Source organism: Danio rerio, chromosome 1 (genome assembly GCF_052040795.2).
Source record: "Danio rerio strain M-AB ecotype USA chromosome 1, GRCz13ab, whole genome shotgun sequence".
NCBI lineage: Eukaryota > Metazoa > Chordata > Actinopteri > Cypriniformes > Danionidae > Danio > Danio rerio.
The window spans coordinates 24,076,166-24,099,000 of record NC_141021.1 but is presented as its reverse complement, the minus strand read 5'-3'; the positions used below and the strand labels follow the sequence as shown (position 1 = coordinate 24,099,000).

At 33.8% G+C, this 22,835-nt stretch overlaps 1 protein-coding gene across 12 annotated transcripts in view; it reads left to right on the top strand.

Moving 5' to 3' along the window:
• prom1b (prominin 1 b) overlaps positions 1-22,835 on the top strand; it is a 43,862-nt gene that overhangs the window by 5,467 nt on the left and 15,560 nt on the right. For 5 of the 12 annotated variants that reach the window (XM_087235273.1, XM_087235269.1, XM_087235272.1 and 2 more), the window contains exons 2-14: positions 5,042-5,103; positions 6,140-6,166; positions 8,046-8,251; positions 14,845-14,965; positions 15,631-15,694; positions 16,036-16,125; positions 17,209-17,232; positions 17,579-17,796; positions 20,037-20,111; positions 20,201-20,264; positions 21,304-21,463; positions 22,432-22,584; positions 22,673-22,796. In XM_087235273.1, coding sequence (XP_087091399.1) covers positions 5,042-5,103; positions 6,140-6,166; positions 8,046-8,251; positions 14,845-14,965; positions 15,631-15,694; positions 16,036-16,125; positions 17,209-17,232; positions 17,579-17,796; positions 20,037-20,111; positions 20,201-20,264; positions 21,304-21,463; positions 22,432-22,584; positions 22,673-22,796 — 1,388 coding nt within the window. 12 annotated transcript variants of the gene reach the window in all.

Below are 22,835 nucleotides of genomic sequence, written 5' to 3'. Positions count from 1 at the left end.
TTAAAAGCGCTTAACCCAGGTTACTGGCAAATTCAAAGTCCTATTATGCTTAAGCATATATCCTATAGATTTATATATATATATATATATATATATATATATATATATATATATATATATATATATATATATATATATATATATATATATATATATATATATATATATATATACACACACACACACACACACACACACCAATCTATTTTTTTTTTTTTAATTTAATTCAATTCGATTTTTTTTTTACAATAATTATTGTTCCAGAGCAGCTTCACACAAGGTTCATGTTATTGTATTTAGAAACAATGTTTTTGTATCTTAAAAATAATTATTTCTGCTAATATCAGAATAGTTATAAAAATAATTATGTAGAATACTTTAAAAAATAATTCTGCTAAACTGATTTGCTATTTGCTAATGCTATTTGTAGATGCCTTAACAGTTTTTATAATCAAATGTTCAAAAGGGTAGCATTTCCTTATTTTTAATAATACTTTTGTAATATATATATATATTTTTTTTTTTTTAATTAGCACGATCGCCTCACAGCAAGAAGGTCGCTGGTTCGAGCCTTGGCTGGGTCAGTTGCCGTTTCTGTGTGTAGTTTGTATGTTCTCACTGTGTTCACGTGGGTTTCCTCTGGGTGCTCTGGTTTCCCCCACAAATCCAAAGACATGCGGTACAAGTGAATTGGGAAAGCTAAATTGTCCGTAGTGTATGTATGTGAAAAAGTGGGTGTGGATGTTTCCCAGTGATGGGTTGCAGCTGGAAAAGCATCCGCTGCATAAAAACATATGCTGAACAAGTTGGCGATTCATTCTGCTGTGGCGACCCCTGATTAATAGAGGAACTAAGCCGAAAAGAAAACAAATGAATGAATGAAACATAAATGTAAATGTGTATTACATAACTTTGTTTAAATATATTTACTGTTACTTTTACTGTTAAAACGGATTCTTTTAAAATAAATAAATACTTTTTCTTCCAAATTACATCTGTTTAGTTTGAACATAATGGTCACAATTTACTGTAACGTTCCATTAGTTTATGGGAGTATGCTCGGGTATTCTGTTTGGATGGGGATACATCAATTTCTTGAAAATTGCTTGCCAAGCTTACGATTAAATTTCATATTAGGAATCATCAATATAATTAAACAACAGCTGTGTCTTTAGTTTCATTTCTAAACATCCAAATCCCACAAAATCTGCAGAAACTCACGTCTGGTCCAAGCCCCTCCCCTAGAGTATCGTTGGCCTATAGAGATCGATGATTGGCTCCTGTACTAGAAGGCAGGCTTTATTCGCCATATATCGATCAATGATTATCTCCTGTGCTAGTAGGCGGGGCTTTATTTACCATATTGACCGTTACACCCTATTCAAAAAGATACGAGTGACAAGTCTTGTGTATTCTAGAGTCTTTGACAATATACACTCACCGGCCACTTTATTAGGTACACCTGTCGAACTGCTCATTTAAGGCAAATTTTTAATCAGCCAATCACATGGCAGCAACTAACTGTTTTTAGGCATGTAGACATGGTCAAGACTATCTGCTGCAGTTCAAACCAAACATCAGAATGGTGATTAAAGTGACGTGGCATGGTTGTTGGTGCCAAAATGTCTGGTCTAAGTATTTCAGAAACTGCTGATCTACTGGGATTTTCATGCACAACCATCTCTAGTGTTTACAGAGAATGGTCCAAAAAAGAGAAAATATCCAGTGAGTCGCAATTCTGTGGGTGCAAATGCTTTGTTGATGTCAGAGGTCAGAGGAGAATGGCCAGACTGGTTCAATCTGATAGAAAGGCAATAGTAACTCAAATAACCACTCATTACAACTGAGGTAGAGCATCTCTGAACACACATCACGTCCATCCTTGAGGTGAATGGGCTACAGCAACAGAAGACCGCACCAGTTGCCACTCCTGTCAGCTAAGAACAGGAAACTGAGGCTACAATTCGCACAGGCTCACAAAACTGGACAACAGAAGATTGTAAAAACGTTGCCTGGTCTGATGAGTCTCGATTTCTAAATAGTAGGGTCAGAATTTGGTGTCAACAACATTAAAGCCTTGTATCAATGGTTCAGGCTGCTGGTGGTGGTGTAATGGTGTGGGGGATATTTTCTTGGCTCATCAGTACCAATTGAGCATCGTGTCAACACCACAGCCTGCCTGAGATTGTTGCTGACCATGTCCATCACTTTATGACCACAGTGTACCCATCTTCTGATGGCTACTCCCAGCAGGATAACGTGCCATATCATAAAGCGTGAATCATCTCAGACTGGTTTCTTGAACATGACAATGAGTTCACTGTACTCAAATGGCCTTCACAGTCACTAGACTCAATCTAAGAGATCACCTCATTGATGTGGTGGAATGGGAGAATTGCATCATAGATGTGCAGCAACTGCGTGATGCTATCATGTCATGTATATGGACCAACATTTTTGAGGAATATTTCCAGTACCTTATTGAATCTACGCCACAAAGGATTAAGGCAGTTCTGAAGCTCAAAAGTGGGTACCTAATGAAGTGGTCGGCGAGTGTATAAACCTATTCATGTATAGTATATATTACAAAGTGTATGTTTTTTTTATTTTGTTACCTATAGAACTAGGGAAGTACTGCACTCTTAAAAAGTAAGTTTCCTTTAATTTCAGTGATGGTTCCATAAACAGCAATTTTTATTTTTTTGTGAAAGAACATACTTCAGATGATCAAACTGTTCTTTAAATCAGGAAAGAAAATGTTTTCTGAGGAACAAAGAACGCTTCTTTTATAGTAGTACTGTATGAAAACATAATTTTGGATTAGTTATTTTTAAAATGCAGGTGTTTTCACTAAAGAGAGGCATGATTTTGGGCTTTTAATAGTGTCATAGTAATTAGACAGGGCATCTGTGATCAGTAGAAATGCAGTGCTGTGTAGTTAATGCTGTTAAGCGCAATCTTGGCCATGCCATTATATTTTGGATCATGTTCTGGTGATCTCCCTGCAAGGTGTCAGGCCAGAAAAAAATACCTGCTAAATATAGTACAACAGCAAAGAAGCTTATCCTTTTATGCAAAGGTGTTTTAGGGCTAAGTGTTTGTTTATGTCCGCGAGTGAGCATAGCCGTGCACAGTTCACGTCTGCCACTGGGAGAGGAGATGTTTTATAAAGGACACATTTCAATTTACTCAAAATATATATGCTGCTCATGTACCTAATAGCATTATGAATCTTATAATAACATTAGATCAGTGTAGGCTGTGTTTATATTTATGTGTTATATATATTTTACATTCAATAAAGACAATTAGGCAGCATGGTGGCTAAATAGTTGGCATGGCTGCTTCACAGCAAGAAAGTTGATGGTTTGAGTCCTAGTTTGACCAGGTGGCCTTTCTGTGTGGTGTTTGCATGTTCTCCATCTGCATGGGTTTCTTCTGGGTGTTCTAGTTTTCTCGCAAAATCCAAAGATATGCGAAATAGATGAATTAGATGAACTAAAGAGGCCATCATGTGTTAATGTGAGAGTGTGTAGGTGTTTACACACTGTTTTGAGTTGTGACCTGAAAGGGCATGTGCTGTGTAAAACAATTGCCAGAGCAATTGATGGTTCATTCTGCTGCGAGCGCCTGATAAAGCAGGAAATAAGCTGAAGGAAAGTGCTGGAGGATGATTAGAATATATATCATATATTACTCACTATAGACATACCATGTTAATGTCAATGTACAGGTCGTGATGCTTAATAAACTCTAAACCTTTCAGAACCATTTTCATGAAGACTATACTTTCTATGTATATCAAAAGATTTATATTTATAATGAAAAAATGTCATTAAAAAGATATTTAATAATAATTAAAAACTTGTTAGAGCTGTTATTAATTTTGTATTTATTTATGTATTAATTCATTCATTCATTCTTTCATTCATTAATGTATTCATTTATTTTTGTGTTGTGTTGGTTCTTCACTATTGTCATAGGGATACAGTACTTACCTGAAAGAAGTGAGGTATATAAATGCATTAAGGCTAAGTTTAGTTCACGTGAGGTAAAATGTGATGGGTGAGACCTTTGTCATCAGGTATTAGGTTAAGTCTCTTCAATCTTTTTAACCAGTTTTAAGTTCAGACAAAACTAAATATGTGAACTAAATCATAAAAAGGTGGTCAGAATTAATTTGAGCATGTTATATATACGTTACGGTAAATTAATCTAATCATTATGCCCATTTCTAGCTTTGTTTATCTTCCATTCTACTTATAATTTCAGTCAAAGGTTTTGTTTCTTGGAATAAACATCACTGACGTTTAATATATTTGTTGATTCAAAGTGTGTAGGAGATTATTATGCTATTAAGTGGTGTATGACCTAAACATGGAGATAAATATCATTCATATACAGAAATGTAGGTTAAGCAGATGGTTTGTAACAGATGGTTATGTACTGTAGCAATAGAATTAGTATGAACAACATGACATTGATGCCATAGCCACCACGCTATTTAGTGCTTAACAGACACCTGCAGTGCTTTACTTAGGTTTGCTTTTAACATTACCAGCATAATCAGCTGTCTCTGAACACCAGTGCTTGGCACTGTATCTGTAACCACTGTTTAAATCAATGTATAATAACCCTTGTATGAAAATCCCTTTGCCTAAAAACAGGTTAAACTGTTTGCAACAGACCATTTAAGAATAACCTAACCATTTTGTTCTCAGAGCAATACAGTTAAACATTTCCTCAAAAATAAGATTATCATAAAACACCATTACTCTTACTTTCTCTCTCATAAACTAACAAACAAACCTTGTTCCAACGTTTAACAATTAAAAAGTTTAATATTTAATTTTTTTTATAGAAATGTTACACTTGAGAAATTAATATGTTCAGGGATAATAGAAGTGTTTCATCCTTTTTATACAATCCAATCAATCACATCAATATATTTCGTGAAGCATTCTTTAGTTTCCAGGTTGTAGTTATCAAACATTTTATTTTGTTGGATTTATGAAGTAATCTGGTCAATTTGTTGTTACAGATCTCATTGTTAAAATGGTGCAGCAGAACATGGGAGGAATTAAAGGAGATGATTACAAAAAGGTGTGTGCTAAGGATGTATGTGCCAATAATGGTCACACTGTGTGTATAATCAAAATGGAGATGCATTAAGAATCAAAAGAGCAGTTTGTAAGCACTGCAAAACTGTACTGGTACAATTTGATGAGTTGCTTAAACCTTAAACTTGAACAATCTGATTACAGACTTTAATGAATTTGTTTTTTTATCTTTAGAATAAAGTTATGGGTTTCATCTTAAAGTTCATTTGATTAATATGTTTTGTTTAATTTTTGTTGTGTAACTGGTTCCATTTCATATTTAGTGGCCTTAATTACTATGTACTTACATTTAAATTATTCATTTGTTACAATGTACAGAACCTACCCATACCCATACCTACCCATACCCCCAAACCTTACCTATATCTAAGCCACACAATATCTGCACACGCAGAAATCTGCAGATTTCAGTAGCTTTTTAGCCCATCATTGAGTCTATTTATTTACTTGTGTAAATGTGTATAAATTTATATTTATTCATTTTTTAAAGTTATTTTTAGTAAAATTATTGACTAATATTATTGAGTAATATTTTCTGTATTTTATTAGCTCTATTATATGAAATACTTGCTTTGCTTACCAATTAAGTGGATCGTATTGGGTTTGCTTTGTAAAAATTAAATAAATGTTAAAAACGTATTGTTTTTTAATTTAAATATTACATTTTTAGTTACGATACTCCCAAAAATCATTCCACATAAATACACAGATTTTTTATTTTATTTTTATTTTTTTTTTAGAAAAAAATGTTTGCAGATTTTGTCTGGTCCTACCTATAACCCACTTTAAGAGCACCATAAGTGTTGTGCAATACAATATGAACACAATAAGTGCATTGTATTTTGGTGTAAGTACTGAGTTGTGAAAGCCACTTAATATAATGTGGGACAGTTGAAGTGAAATTTATTTTCTACTTCTGTAATATATTATAGACTGAATGAAATCATGTTCTAATCTCTCTTTCTTTCTCTTTGTGTTGGGAATGCAAATGATGTCTCTTCAACTCTACACCAATGCAGCCAGAGAATGTTGTACTATTACTTCAGGTACTGTTTAAAATGTTTTTGTTTTTTTTTCTTACATCACACACTGCCACTCTTTCCATTACAAATCTCAAATAGATTATTTAGATTATTTTGTTGTACGTTTTAATACACATCCTCCTTGTACACCTCCATGAGGTGACATCGCTTGTCAGATTATCCTGCAAACTACTGACAAAAATCCTTCACAAAACCCAACCAACAATGTTTTCAAAAGCAAACAGAAGAGAAAAGTGCACCGTGACCACATAGTTTTACCTTGATCTTACATTGCTTTTATCTCTTTTGTGGTGAATTTACCAGACTCGAGCTCAAGCGCTCTGCATTACAAGAACAAAACCGAACGAAGTGAGCTACTGAGCAAACTAACTACAGCAGAAAATTTGTTCAAATATAGATACATACAGTTAAAATTTGACGTACAGTCAACATTATTAGCCCTCTTGTGATTTTTAAAAAATATTTCCCAAATTATGTTTACCAGAGCAAATCATTTTTCACAGTATTTACTATAATATACAGTTGAAGTCAGAATTATTAGCCCCCCTAAATTATTAGCCCGCCTGTTTATTTTTCCCCCCTAATTTCTGTTTAACGGAGAGAAGATTTTGATCACACTTTATTTTGATGGTCCGTTTGTTAAATTTAAGTTAAATTGAATCTACATGCCAACTAACTCTCATTGGATTATAAGTAGACTGTTGGGTTTGGGTTAGGGTTACCTGTAAGATGCCATGTACTTGCAAAGTTTCTTATAGTCAGTTAAATATCTGTTGAAGGAGCAGTGTCAACAGATAGGCATAAAGTCTACTAATACTCAAATGGACCATCAAAACAAAGTGTTAATAAGATTTTTTAAACACATTCCTAAACATAATAGTTTTAGTGACTCATTTCTAATTATTGATTGATTTTATCTTTGTCATGATGACAGTAAATAATATTTGACTAGATATTTTTCAAGACACTTCTATACAGCTTAAAGTGACATTTAAAGGCTTAACTAAGTTAATTAGGTTAACTATTCAGGTTAGGGTAATTAGGCAAGTTATTGTATAATGATGGTTTGTTCTGTTGACTATCGGAAAACATAAAGCTTAAGAAGGCTAATAATTTTGTCCTTAAAATGGTGTTTAAAAATTAAAAACTGCTTTTATTCTGGCTGAAATAAAACAAATAAGACTTTCTCCAGAAGAACTTTACCATTTTGATATGCTAAAGAACAAACCATTTTATACAGTGAATTGCCTATAACTCTAACTTGCCTAGTTAATCTAATTAATCTAGTTAAGCCTTTAAAATGAACTTTAAGTGGAATACTAGCATTGTGAAAAAACCTCTAGTAAAATATTATTTGTTAAATTTTGTATTATGTCATTATTTATTATGTCATATAATGTCATATTAGAAATGAGTTATTAAAACCATCTTGTTTTAAAAATCAGTTGAAAAGATCTTCTCTCCGTTAAACAAAAATTGGGGGAAAAACATAAATGAATTAAGATTTAACAGGAGGGCTAATAATTCTGACCTCAACTTGAGGTGAGGAAAACATATTTGATTACAAATCATAGAATATTTGGTGTTGTGCAAGACACTGCATGTAAATAATACTTTTTAAATTATTAATATGTCCCTGTAAATATCATTAGTGTGAAAAAGAACAAAAGTTGTTAGCATCATACTGCTCCATGACATTCATTTTACATGGAAAATGTGCTTTCACAAAAATATAGGCTGAAGCAAGTATGTCCAATGAGCCTGTGTTGACATTTTCTTACAATTCTTGTGATTTAGGTTTTGCTATTTACATTTAAACACATTTTCATGAAATATTAATATTTGATATTAACTGCATCAAATGATCTCTTCTCTTCTGCAGACTATCTATTATGAGCTGGGCTTTATAGTGCTGTCAGTGCTGGGGGTGTTTTTTGTGCTCCTCATGCCAATAGTGGGTCTGTGTTTCTGCGTGTGCCGCTGCTGTGAGAACTGTGGTGGCGAGATGCATCAGAGACAGAAGAAGAATGGAGACTGCCTGCGTGGATTTTACATGGCCACACTCATCGCTACCTCTGTCTTCCTCGCGTAAGTCCTCCTCATCTACATTCACTGCTTGTACACATTTCATTTGCTTGTAAAAAAGTTATGCAACAAAGGCATGACATTTGATAGAAGGTTCTTAATTTGAAGTTTTTCAAATAATTTTAAACATAGTTGGTTGAATTTTTTGGTGCCGCTTGATCCCTCTAAAGCAGGGGTCACCAAACTTGCTCCTGGAGGGCCGGTGTCCTGCAGATTTTAGCTCCAACCCTAATCAAACACACCTGAACAAGCTAATCAAGGTCTTACTAGATATACTTGAAACACCCAGGCAGGTGTATTGAGGCAAGTTAGAGCTAAAACCTGCAGGGACACCGGCCCTCCTGGACTGAGATTGGTGACCCCTGCTCTAAAGGATCTTCAAATAAACAAGACATTCTACTGTAGCTCTGACTGATTTTAAATAGTAATTTTGGTTAATTTCACTTATAAAAATGGCATACGTTATTAGTAATACTTGAGAAATTAGAAACAATATACTAATAAATCCTTGCCTATTAAGCTAATTAACATTATTATCTATCTATCTATCTATCTATCTATCTATCTATCTATCTATCTATCTATCTATCTATCTATCTATCTATCTATCTATCTATCCATCCATCCATCCATCCATCCATCCATCCATCCATCCATCCATCCATCCATCCATCCATCCATCCATCCATCCATCCATCCATCCATCCATCCATCCATCCATCTATCTATCTATCTATCTATCTATCTATCTATCTATCTATCTATCTATCTATCTATCTATCTATCTATCTATCTATCTATCTATCTACCTATATATCTACCTATCTACCTACCCACCAATCTACCCACCCACCCACCCACCAACCATCCATCCATCCATCCATCCATCCATCCACCCGTCCATCCGTCCATCCGTCTATCTATCTATTGATTTGTCGATCAATCTATTTATGCCTGTCTATCCATCTATTACAGAAAAATCTATCTAATCTGTGTCTAAAACATGCTGTATATTAGGCATTGTACAGAATAGTTTACAAATGTTTTCAAATATATTGAGATATGTACATACATGTGTCACTGTACAGTATAGTCAGTTAATGTACATCAGCTGGGCCAGCTTGAAAAACTGAAAAACACATTGATGATGGCAGGGTTGCCAGATTTTATTCCTGATTTGAAATTGTAACGAGGTTGCTACAACACAGGCTCATTAAAAACACGATTCAGCCTACATTTTTGTGAAAAGAATGTGAACATCAGTTTCTCAAAAATATATTTACAGTTTTTCTCAATTCTGGATTGAAATTTTTATTTTTTAAACCAATAAGTTCAGATTTCTGAACAATTAGCTTCTTTTTCAAATAAGAGTAGAATTTCTTGTTGATTTATGCAAATTTAACATGCTTTGGCACATGTTCGCAAATAGCAAATACAATGTAATTTGGACAAAAAATATTTGCATATGGCTTGTTGATCAAAACTGATGAGTCGATTCTTATTTACAGCTTTGGTGCATTTCTCACAACATTATTTTCATTTGTACAACAGTTAATGCATTTCTCAAAATAATCATTTGTGCACATTATTGTAGCAGTTTCTCATTCCTTACAACAAATTGCAAATGCTTTTGGACATGCATCAATTGCTTCCATACAACTCTCAGCTGTCTTATAACATTATCAATTGCTAATGTCTTGTCAGTCAAAATTAACTAAACTTGTGAATACTGAATAGTCATTCCATATAAAACTAAATTCCATATAAAGTCCTCATTTCATTACTTGAGTCATTACATACAAAAATGATGAAGTAGTTGTCAAAATCTGTCAAGCTAATTAAAAAAAAATGTAAATCTTGTTTTTTCTTGAAAATATTTTCTAAATTGAACAATTTGATGAATTATTTATATACCTGTGTATGTTGTAGGTTAAGTTCCAATTTGTACTGTAATATTGTTTACAGTTGAGTTGTGCACAGCTCTACCCAAATGAAGTTTATGTTTGTTGTAAATAAGGGTGTGTTTATTCTTTTGCACACTGCTGTCAACAAAATAGAATTGCAAAGAGCAAATGCAGTAAATATGTAAAACAAACATATTCAGTGTCTTGTACTCAGATACCTCACTAAATGCAGTAATGTCTAACTTTACTGTAGTTTTCAAATGGCTGTGCAAATAGTGTATAGTGCTGTCTTGAGCGTTTTGAGGAAGTGTCACCAAACTCTGACTTTTTGCATTGGAAAACATTTACAGAGTCATAAACTGTCATAATAAAAACATGACAAAGCCATTTGACTATCTTGTTTATAAACAATGGTGTCAGGAATTTTCATCTTGACACTTTCATTGACATGAATACTTGCTTTTAAGGAATGAACTATCCAAGTGACATATTTTTGCTGGTTATCAGCTAGGTTTTGCAGTTTGCACGAATTGTTTTGAGAAATGCATTAACTGTTGTGCAAATGTAAATAGTGATGTGAAAAATGCACCAAAGGGACTGAGAAAACCTGTAATAAATGTGTCACTGTACAGTATGGTCGGTTAGTGTACATCAGCTGGACCAGCTTGAAAAACTGAAAAACACATTTCATAATGTCAGGGTTGCCAGATTTCATTCCTGATTTGTAATTGTAATGAGGTTGCTGCAACACAGGCTCATTAGAAATACATGATGCAGACTACATTTTTGTGAAAAGAAAGTATACATTGGTTTGACATCAGTTTCTAGGGAAAAAAAATGCTACCGGGCAGTTTGATGCCAGTAAATATTGTCCTTTTTTCACACTTGATATTTTTATTGATGAATAAAGGAATATTTATTTACACCAAATAAATACCACAAATACTGAACAATGTGTAAAATTTGTAATCAAACAAGGTTGCCTTACCTATATAAATCTGTAGGCTATGGTATAGATGGTCAGTACACTCTTTAGCTTACTGTGTATGGTGGTATACTTATGATGCAACATGCTCGAGTTCAAATCCAGTGAAGCAGTTCCATAAATTAATTACACAAAAACATTTTTTTTTCTTTTTAAATGAAGGTAAAACTATGGTTGCAGTGCACTTTTCTCTTGCATATGCTTTCAAAACACTATTGATTGGGTTTAGGGGAGGGTTTAAAACCCACCTTTTCATGGATGTACTGTATACCAATAGGACATACCCTAAATACCCTAAATAACGCATTTGTTTCTCAAAATTGTAGACAGCGCCATCCAGTGGTTTTGTCATCTGAAAAGTGAAGCACAATTTACCCACAACAATGTATTTCCAATGAGCCTGGGCTGTCAATCATTTAAACTCGGCCGTGATCTGTATGCTCATGTATTTCAGACATTCCTTTGTCTGAAATGATTAGTAATATCCCTTACCTGTCCCCATTCTATAACAAAAAAACCCAAATTCAACTCAAATGCTGAGAAAATAACTATAATGCTGACATGCATCTATGTAGCTGTGTATCTGTCTATACAGCATAGTATGCTGGTATGTGCTATACAGAACGTTTAAATGGGACCTATCACGAAGCAGCCACCCGCCATTTTAGTTTTTGCACTGTATCTGCTGATGTTAATGTGACTAAGAGGTCATATAACAATATAGATTTTGAGTTTTACGATGCACAAATCAACATTGTAGTCTCCATAGGCTGCCTTATTCACTGTTATTCACACTTTTAGTTTTTCACAGAGATATCTATTTTTGAACATGCCGCTATGCTGATGCATAGGCATGTGTAACTCTGCATTCTTTTGAATGAAAATAAAAGGGGCAGTTTCAAAGAGTTATAAGAAACATTTGTGGGGTACTTTGAGATAAACATACTCCAGGGACATCAGATACTTAATAATTTACATGTTGTAAAAAGGAGCATAATTGGTCTCTTTGAAGATATATTTAAGAAAATGTGCAGGTGACTAAATGGGTGGTGGAGGCCAGTTTGCGTGCAAATGTGTTCGCCTAGTTAAAGTACATTAGACTTATTTACATCTAGAAATAGAATAGAGGTCACGGGTACACTGAACCACCATCATCCTATCCCATCACTGCTCTCTCTCTCTCTACTCTGTGATAAACACAAGCTGTGCTGCTCCACACTAATCTAACCAGGCTGGCTACTGGGTCTCTGTGTGAATGTGTTGGCGCTTGTTTTTCTAATGTGTTTTATTTTTGTGTGTTCTGTCATACTTAGAATAATAATAATTGTTAACTGATACTTTAGAAAACGGTTTGACTAATTAAACGAGATTGTGTGCCTGTTGTCATAGTGGAGGTTTGTAGCTCTGTTAGAGTGCAGAGAACACACCTGCAGTGGTCTAGAATGGCACATTCACACATGTGACATTGATAGCCCTGAGTCTGAGTCTGTCCAGAGAGAAAGTCCTGTCTTTATTTCGGCACCCCATCCCCCTCATTCATTGACTCTGTTCACTCTCTTTTTCTTTCTGTTTTCTTTTTTTTCTGTGACAGTGCTGACAGCAGTTGCTTGGGTCACAATGGCCGTTTGTGAGGCTTTGACTGTACTGTGAGTGTGTTTGTGTGTGTCTTGATGGACTTTCAATGACTGGCTGAAGGGGTTGCTGTAATTGTGTTGGATGAGGTCTGCAAGCAGAGAACATGACTGTGCAAATCTGCTTTGTTTCGTTTTTCACTCTTTTCTTTTTTTGTCTGTATGGCTTTCTTTGTTGAATCACATTTTCTCTTTATTAAATCTTTTTTTTACCTAGAGAGAAAGATGGAGTGAGAGAAACAGTTAAAGAACAAACAAGAGAGTGGGGAAATGAGGAAAGAGGCTTACAATCTGTAATCAGAAGCCACAATTTAATATGTATCTGCAGCACTCAATTAGGAAAGTGTTATCTCTAGATTGTTGCTACGAGAGCACCAGTGTGTGTGTGAATGTTGACTGATGTTAGTGACTTCATTTTGTATCTCAATTTTATGGTTTTAAGATTTAGATATATTTTTTAAAGAGCATATATTCTAAATATAGTTTTGAAACTGTACAAATGTTGTCAGTTTTGATCAATGTAATGAGAATTAAGTATGAGAAAATGAAGTATGAGGTGATGTCTGGAAAATGTTAACCCATTTAGGCAGAAGTGTCAAAACGCAATCTTTTTGTTTATGTCTTCCAAATGCAAGTATTGTCACTGTTTTGCAGCACAGCTTATAGATATACTCGAGGCTTACATACTGAAACTAGCACCTAAAAAAATTATTAAGAGGTCACAGGAACTTTTTAACATATTTTTGTATTCAACAAAATAAAAAGAAACACACTGGTTTGGAACAAGTCAGGAATGAGTAAATTCTGAAAGAATTTAGTTTTTTTTTTTTTTTTTTTTTTTTTTTTGGGGTGAACAGTGACAATGAAGTCTGGAGAAGGCTATCTACAGCGTTTCCATTTTTTAAATTTATTTATTTATTTATTTTTTGGGTGAACAGTGACAATGAAGTCTGGAGAAGGCTATCTATCAGCGTTTCCATTTTATAGCAATGCTACATTTCACTAGTCCAATACTTTATGTAAAATAATTTGAAAATAGCTTTTTTTGTTTTAGACAAATCCCACATCAAAATATCCATCAAGTATGTGTCTAATGTACAATATCTCACTTTTTTATAGTGAAAAGGGCTATACAAATAAACTTGAACTGAATTGAACTGAACATTGATGATACAGCAGTCAAACAAATACCCAGTTCACTGAATATTTGCCCTTTCTCAAATGTAAATAGCGCCATGTCGTGGCCGCATGTTATTACTGCAGGACCACATAGAATCTATATAGGGCCATACTGTATATACTTGCAAAAGACTTGCAAACAAAAAAATAAAGTACTGAGCAAATGATAAATGCAAATCTCTAAAAATCTCAAAGCAAAAATGTATTTTTGAAAAATACAAATTAATTTTGTAAAAAAAAAAAAATGCAAAGGGAAATTTAAGCTTTGGTATATAAAAATAAAACTTACAAAAAAAAAAAAAAAAGAACCGCAAATAAAAATCAAGCAGTGTAGAAAAGCTAAAATATTTGCAATAAAAAAGCTATATATATATTTGCAAAACACTTTTTTTTTAGCATTGCCTTTACAAAACCCATCCAGTCAATTGCAATGCTCATTTTGATAAGCTTTTTAGTCAGTCATGAGTTTGCAATGCTGTTGCCTATTTGCATTTCATGTTAATTAATTTTTGCTTTGCTATATTTGGAGATTTGCTTTTATTTTTTGTTTGCAAAACTTTCTATTATTTTGCAAGTATATATGGCCCTCGGTTGACTCCATACCAAACTAGGACGTCTTATTTACCATCGTCCTAAAATTTATCAATGATTTACCAACATAACAGTGTCATAACAAGTCTTGTACATTTTAAATTACGCTGGGTTATTTCAACCTTGGTTTAAAATTGGGTTAAGTTTGTTCCTATAAATTTAATTTGAAAAAATCACCCTATATTGGTTTTGTCCATATTTGATCAAACATGGGGTTGAAAAAGCCTAGCATTTTATGATACTTGCAAACATTAGTGTATGCATATTACAGTATGTCTCACAATTTGTCTATGTGTTTGTTTACAGAGTTGGAGTGACAGTCGCCTATGTAGCAAACCAGAACATCACATCTCAGATAAAAAGCACCAGGCGACTTGTCAGCACTAACATAAGAGACCTGAAAGCTTTTGCCAACTACACACCTGCGGTAAGTCAAAAACAGGCTCAGACAGTATGGTGAAATTGTTAAAATCCGTAAACAAAGCTTAAAGTTGAAGTAAGCTATATAGTGTCACCTAGTGGAATTACAAAAATAATGCATATTTTCTCAAACCTTTGCAAATGCATCTGACTATCATCACAATGTTCATTTTTTATGTAAAGATACATATTGTGAGGTTTTGCATGACATTTTGCTTGGGAATATTGTAGCTACTATTTTATAAGAAGCTTGACATTTAAGACCATATGTGAGAGTCACAAAATCATTGCATATCATAAAAGAACCACCTGTCATGTGTGTAATGTAATGTGTTAGCCACAAAAGATAAATGAACACCTAACCACGCAGGCTGTCTGCAACAGTTGCTTTTTTAGGAGAGATAAACTCCCAAATGACATTTACTTAAAGTAAAAACTATGTTAACTGAATAAATTATCTCACTTGCTTTCTTACTTTACTCCTAACAAAGTATAACGAAGACTATTTTTGCTAGCTGAAAGCTAATTATATTAGCTTAAAATTAAAATCTTTAAATTGTGTGTATTGTGTATTGTAGATCCTGCTTGGGCCTGATGATAGTCAAGTATTTTCATATTTCCACACACTAAATATGAAGGATGTCTTTGATTTTCTTTTGTTTGTGTTTATAGCAAATAGACTACCTCACTGCACAGTATACAACAGCCAAGAATAAAGTATTATCAGACTTAGACAGTAAGTATTATGCCTTTCTTTCTCAGCTGTGTCTCAATTTCACACACATTAACATTCATTAATTTTGGGTTGAAAAAATTGTGCGATTAAATAAATGATAGATGATATTCTGTTAATTGTTTTGTGTATTATTTATAAGTATTTATTTATTTTTGCTCAGGATTCTTTCATGAATATAAAGTTAAATAGAACAGCATTTATTTGCACCATAAATTACATTGTGAATCAGTTTAATTAAAATACATTACTTAAAAAGAAAAGGTTACTAAAGCCAAACCTATTGTATTTTTGGAACACGATTATAAGTATTTTTACAGTGTATTGTCAATGTGGTTTATCAGATATCGGGACTCTGTTGGGTGGACAGATTCATAATAAGCTGGAGAGTGAAGTGGTGCCTGCATTAGACCATGCTCTTCGCATGACAGCAGGTACAAACACACATATGCATGCACACACATAGGCAATTCACAGAGAGCAGAATTCACAAAATTAATCCGACATTTCAATGTGGTGTTTCTTATTCATGTGATCTTACTCATAGGTGTTTTAATCTTTGATATTTAAAAGTCATTTTTTGAAGTCAGAAAGTAATGTGACAGTATATATCTATAAATTTACCTATTTACATGTTTCATGATTCGTGCAATTAAAATACATTGCAATACATTTCTGTGGGAATTAGTCATTCAAAATATTTTTGTAATAATACATTTTCAAATGACAAATTAACATTGTAACATGAGTCAACTTCATACACTGTGGAATTTAAAGCCATAAATGTGAGATGTACAAGCCAAAATCTTAAGATATATTATAAGAAGTATGATATAGAGTAACATTTGTGAGTGAGTATAGTCATTTCTTACTCTTGCATAGGTTTAAATCTAATAAAAAAATAATATGCACTACCAGTCAAAAGTTTGGGGTCCGTTTTCCCCCCTCTTTTTTTTGAATAAGATTATTTTGCTCATCAAGGCTGTATTTATTAAATGTAAATAAAATGTTAAATAGTTATTACAATTTTAAATGACTGCTTTTTGTATGAGGTTTAAAATGAAATGATTGCCTCAGTCAATATTGCTTTTATTACTATTACCATTAATAATACTAATAATAACAAAAATAATTATATTAGAGTGATATCTAAAGGGTCATGTGACTCTGACTTGAAACTAGAGTACTGAAGCTGAAAATTCATCTACAAAATCACTGGAATTAATTATTAAACTAAATTATGAACTTCTTTTAAACAGTTATTTTATAATGCAATAGCATTTCACAATTGTACAATTTGTTCTGTATGTCTGATGAAATAAATGAGCAGGATAAGCTTTTTTAAAAACATTTAAAAATCCTACTGACCCCAAACTATTGACCGGTTGTGTAATTATTGCAATAAATAGAATGATGCTGTGCTTTTTGAGCAGGAAAACAACAAAACACAGGCCCATTGATGCTATTCTTATCAGTTTGTTCATTTCTGTTTCTGTCGCTTGTGTTTTTGGATAAAGTTAAAGTGGAGAGTGCTATTAAAGGTAAAAGTCAACGGATTCAGCCCTGTGTTTTGTGAATGTAGAGATTGTGGCTGCTGTTCTTGTGCCTGATGGTGGTGTTGTTGTTTTTGTTGTTGTTGTTTTCAGTATTGTTAATATTAGCACCTTTTATGTTTGTTTAATAATTAAATAAGAATTTAAATACCCCGATAAAAATCTCAGCAAAGGTGAAAACTTAACTGTTTGATGAGAAAAGGACCAAAAAAAAGTTCTAGTCATTATTCTTTGATCAGTTGTGTATTTGCTGTAGTGAAATCCCTTCCACTGGTGCCTTTATGTAGTTATCTACACCTGGTTGCATTTTAATGAAGGTTGTGTGTTTGTACAGCCATGCGGGAAACCAAAGAGTCATTAGAGAGTGTGAGCACATCTCTAGAGACCCTGCAGGAGGGAACAGGCAGACTTCAGGTCTCTCTTCAGTCTGAACGAGCGTCTCTCTCAAACACACTCAATGACTGGGCATGCTCTAATGAAGACGTAACACACACTTGCAACTCCATCCGCGGGACCCTCAACCAACTCGCTCTCAGTGCAAACTTCAATGGGGTAACACTCTCTCATAACACACATAGATATGCAGATAAAGTCCTAAATGAATTTTCTATCCCCCAAGAAGAGCTAACAAATGAATTCATCATGTGAAAGGTCTAAAATCAAGTTTTATTCAATGTAGGACAGATGAGGGTTTCATGAAATGAGAACATCCTAGCTCTTCGATTCCAAGTGAAACCAAAATTGACATTTCTTATTTTACTAGATCACAAGCACTTTTACTTTAGGTGAACCAAAGCCTGACCTTTTGCTTTCATGTGTGAACTGATGGTTCTTTTATGTTGACCTCAGTTTAATGACAGTTTGACAATATTCTTGACCACGCCCCCTTACCATTAGTTTGCTATGAGGGATTAATGTTCAAAAAGAAAGCCCTGCTCCTAATCAATATTATGTTTCAGTTGGATGGACATTAACATACTGAATTAAAACTCTGAGACTTCTGATTCATGACTTCAAGCCCTGCTCACACTTTGCGATTTCAGCCCCTTTTTGGTCAGAAAACCCCAAAGGATTCCAGCCATCCTACACTAAAATCTGCAGTCTTTGTTGATTTGACATGTTCACCAACAGCCAATTAGTGACTATCAAATTTTTACTCCATTGAATGGTCTGGCAGTGTCAAAAAGATGACTGTCAAACCCAGAACCTGTAAGAATGCTGAATCTGTTGATACAACCAGCTCCAACCACCATGGGGAAATGTGAAAACTGCCTTTTTTTTTCTTGGTTTATTGTTAAGGCATGTTGTGAGCAAAATAACTACTACAGATTATTAATGTTTGATGTGAGGTATCATTTCAGAGCACAGATTATTTAATGTGTCACAGATGGATGAAGTCAAACTCTGAATGAGTTTTCTTGCTTGTCTGTGTCTTTAAGTCTGACATTTTGACAATTGAAATCTTACAGTCTGACATGGGAAACATGTTTGTGCAGTCTGACAAGCTACAGTTGTTTAGCATTGTCAAGCATTTTAATCGTAATCATTTTTAATGAACAGATTTGTAAAATCAATGTCATGTTACTTTTCCCAAGGTGTTTCTGTTGTACTTTATGCTCAACTATTTTTATCAGATAAGAAGTTCTTCCTACTAAGTTGTGCACCTATAGTGGTGGAAATAAGTATTGAGCACGTCCTGGTTATTTCGCCAGGAACAATATTTCTAAACAAGCTGTTGAAATGGAATTGAACCAGATACTTGTAAAAACCCAAACAAAGCAAACATGAAAATAAAACTAAACAAAAAAATCAGAAACATTAGTCATGTGTAATAACGATGAAATGACATACAAAGAAAGTACTGAAACACATTTAATGCTTGATATAAAATCCTTTTTGGTGATGGCAGAATTCGATCACATGAATTGCTCAGAGATGAGTTTTTTACAGACTTCAACAGAATGTAAAAATCTTGATAGTTCTCTAATTCTCGTCTATGAAATCTGATCTTTAATTTGTATTTTATATCAGATTCAAGTCAGGTGATTGGCTGGGCCACTATACAGTTTAATTTTCTTTCTCTGAGACCATTTGAGAGTTTCCTTGACTATGTTTTGGATCATTTGTCTTGCTAAAATGCCTATCCTAGTTTCATCTTCATCATCCTGGTAATGTAAGTGTTGGACTGAAGCAGCTAATATTATTTACAGCGACGAAGGGCAGAGGGCTGCTGAATAACTACTGAGAGAGTTTAGCTACTGTCTGGGCTTTCACTGTCTTTGTACACCTCCCTTTCTTCATTTGTTCAATACTTTTCCCCTGTGTCATTTTATTTTATTACACATAACTTCATTTGTAAACTAATTAGTTTTTTTTTTTTTTTGCATATGGATTTCTTTGGTTGGTCCCAACATCCAGTCAACAGCACTTTTTGAAATATTTTTTCTGAAAAAAAAATGGTCACATGTTGAATACCTACGTATTTCCCCCACAATACGTTTTTTATGTGCATTTTCAAAGCTGATTTGTTAAGCATTTTATGTGAAATTCCAAATTGCACATAAAAGTAGGTGGTAGCCTGGAAGGAATGTTTCTATTGACACCACCAACTGTGTTTATTGTGAAATGACAGTGTAAGAATAAAAAAAGATTAATTGTTAACCCGAGGTAAATTGGAAACATGAAGACAGACCACCCATGATCCTGTTTACCTAAAGACCCAACTGTTTTTAAGTGTGAAATGACTTTATGTTCAATTTTGTTGTGTAATTTTCACTTCTGTTTTTCAACAGTTGCCCGATGTTGAGGCACCTTTAGCCAATCTGGATGCTGTGCTTAAAACAGACCTCAGTAATATTGTTCAAAAGGTCAGATGGCTCTGTCTGCATCACTTTTAAATACCTGTAATGTCCAGTGACATCTTTTCACCACCTTTTCTTTTTGTTTACCTCTTCAGGGCTACTCTTCTTTCAACGACACACCACAGTTGGTAAGGGAACAGACTAAAGGGATTGTGTCAGGTGAGGGTGTGCTCTTTATTCTTCTGTCTAAAGCCCTGATGTGCTGTACATACAGTAGATAGTTGTCTTTATGTGCTACCTTCATAGGTGTTTCAACAGAATGTCTGTCAGATGCTTTTGTAGGCCTGCAGCTCTGTTCTTTCTCATCATTCTAAGCTCAGTTGTTCTAATAAAATAAAGAATAACCACTAAATATTATTCTGCTATTACTCTCATATGCATGCGGGAACCTGTCTGTCTTCTTTAAAAATGAAGCTCTACCCAGTAAGTGTCTCTCTAATATTTCTTCAATGTCAATTTTCACAGAAATGTTTCAAATGAAATTATTTGTCTTTGTATATAGTTTTTTGTTTGTTTGTTTGTTTGTTTAAAGCAACACTTTTTTGGAAATAGGTTCATTTTACAACTCTTGAGTTGAGTTTGGCTATTTTATTCAAGTCAGCTCATCTCTGGATCGGGTGGGAGCACTTTTAGCTTTTAGCTTAGCACAAATCATTATACTGGAATAAACCATTAGCATATAGCTCAAAAAAATTTTTCAAGTATTTTGATAATTTTCCTATTTTGACTCAAGTTTGACTCTTCTGTAATTTCTTCAGGAACTAAAACTGACGGAAAATTAAAAATTGCTCTTTTCTCAGTTTTCTCAGGGACTATTCTCTCATTCCAGCATAATGATCGAGGGACTTTACTTACCATTGCTGCAGCAGGTGCAAAATGATATTACGCAAAGATAAAAATAGTCTTCAGCTAGGTAACTATGCAAAAGTGTGTTATATCATAGCACCAGCTGGAGCAAGCGTACAGCCTCAAAGTTCATTGATCATTATCAAAACTCTTTATTGAATTTATTAAGTTGCTAATGGTCTAATCCAATTTAATGATTTATGCTAAGCTAAGCTGAATGAGGGAAATGGATATAAAAATAAAATTCAACTGTTTAACTCTAGAAGAATCATAAAATAAGCATTTTTTTAAATGGTAGTAGTGTTCCTATAATCTCCATAAAATCATATTTCTCTATCTCTGTCTCCTAAAGAAGTGAAAGGGCTGCTGGATAAATCAGGTGCAGAGATTATTGGTTTCACAAAGATGTTCCCGGTTGAGCCAGCACTTCAAAACTTCTCAAAGTTCCTGACAGACAGCCAGAAGAATATTGAAGCATACTATCCACAGATCGACCAGCTGGACTTCTACAGGTACTTCTGGAGAGTTCACCAATATAAAACTAACACCATACACACACTACAAATAAATTCAGCTCTCACTATTTTAAAAAAAAATGTAGAAAAAATTAAGGAGGATGGTGTGGCAAATAATGACTTTGATGGGGCAAGGGGTCTATACTGCTTGCTTCTTATCGAAATGTTGTGATAAATACAACAATATGTATTGGTGAATTATTTACTTAATCATTCATTCAAATGATAAAAAAAATGCAGATTTATTTACAATAGAAGCAAGTGAATGTTTTAATGACTGGATCTATTAAATCGATTAATTTGATTTCAAAACAGGGACTTTTGTGGAAAACCTGTTGTCTTAAGCCACACAGGGTTTTTACACATGGTGAAACAAAATAGCCCTTGTTGAATTAAACGTAAATGGAAGCTTAAGCTATATGTTAATTCAACTAGAGCTGTTTAGTTTCTCCGTTTGCCAAAACTTCAGAGGTTTTAGGATTTCCACACACTTTTCTGGTATTCCTGGTATAAGTTAACTATTTGGGTTAAGTGTGTTAAATATAAATTACTCAGTATTAGCTCTTTCTCCACCATGTATATTTGAAGTTTCCTGTCATCATGAGCAATTTTAATGATTTTCACCCACATCTGACCACCCTTCAGTGCTCAGCATAAATGAGTTGTGAAAATGAATATTTTTTATCAATTTCTCAGTGAATACAGGTAATATAGTTTGGTTATATTTACGGATATATTTATAAAAAGAATACTTTAGTCAATGAACAACTTTATAAATAGAAAGTTGATACATTTAAGTTAATTAAAATGTAAAAATGTACATTTAAATGTAAAATTTTGGGATAAAAATATTACAAACTACAAAATTTCAAGATAATTTTGTAAATGTTTTTTTTGTCTTGAATTTTGCTCTTTTTTAATTTAAAATGTTATATTTTTCTCAAACATCTCTGTCCTGAGTGCAGATGGATCGGGTGTGTGTTGATCTGCTGTTTGGTTGTGCTGGTTCTGGCTTTTAATTTTCTGGGTCTGTTGTGTGGATCATGTGGCTATGATAAAAACTCCACTCCAACCACACGAGGCTGTTTGTCCAACACTGGAGGAAACCTGCTGATGGCGTGAGTCACCAAAACTACATGTACCCTTACATGTAAAAATTCAGTTATATGTTGGACAATAACATTTTTTTGTTCTTGTGGTGCTAAGTTCTGTTGGCTTCAGCTTCATCTTCTCCTGGGTGCTCATGGGAGTTGTGGTCACAACATTTATTGTTGGTGGAAACATTGAAAAGCTTGTGTGCGAGCCACTGGCTAACAGACAGATTTTTAAGGTACTGCCACATTGATCTACAACAAAAAATAACAACATT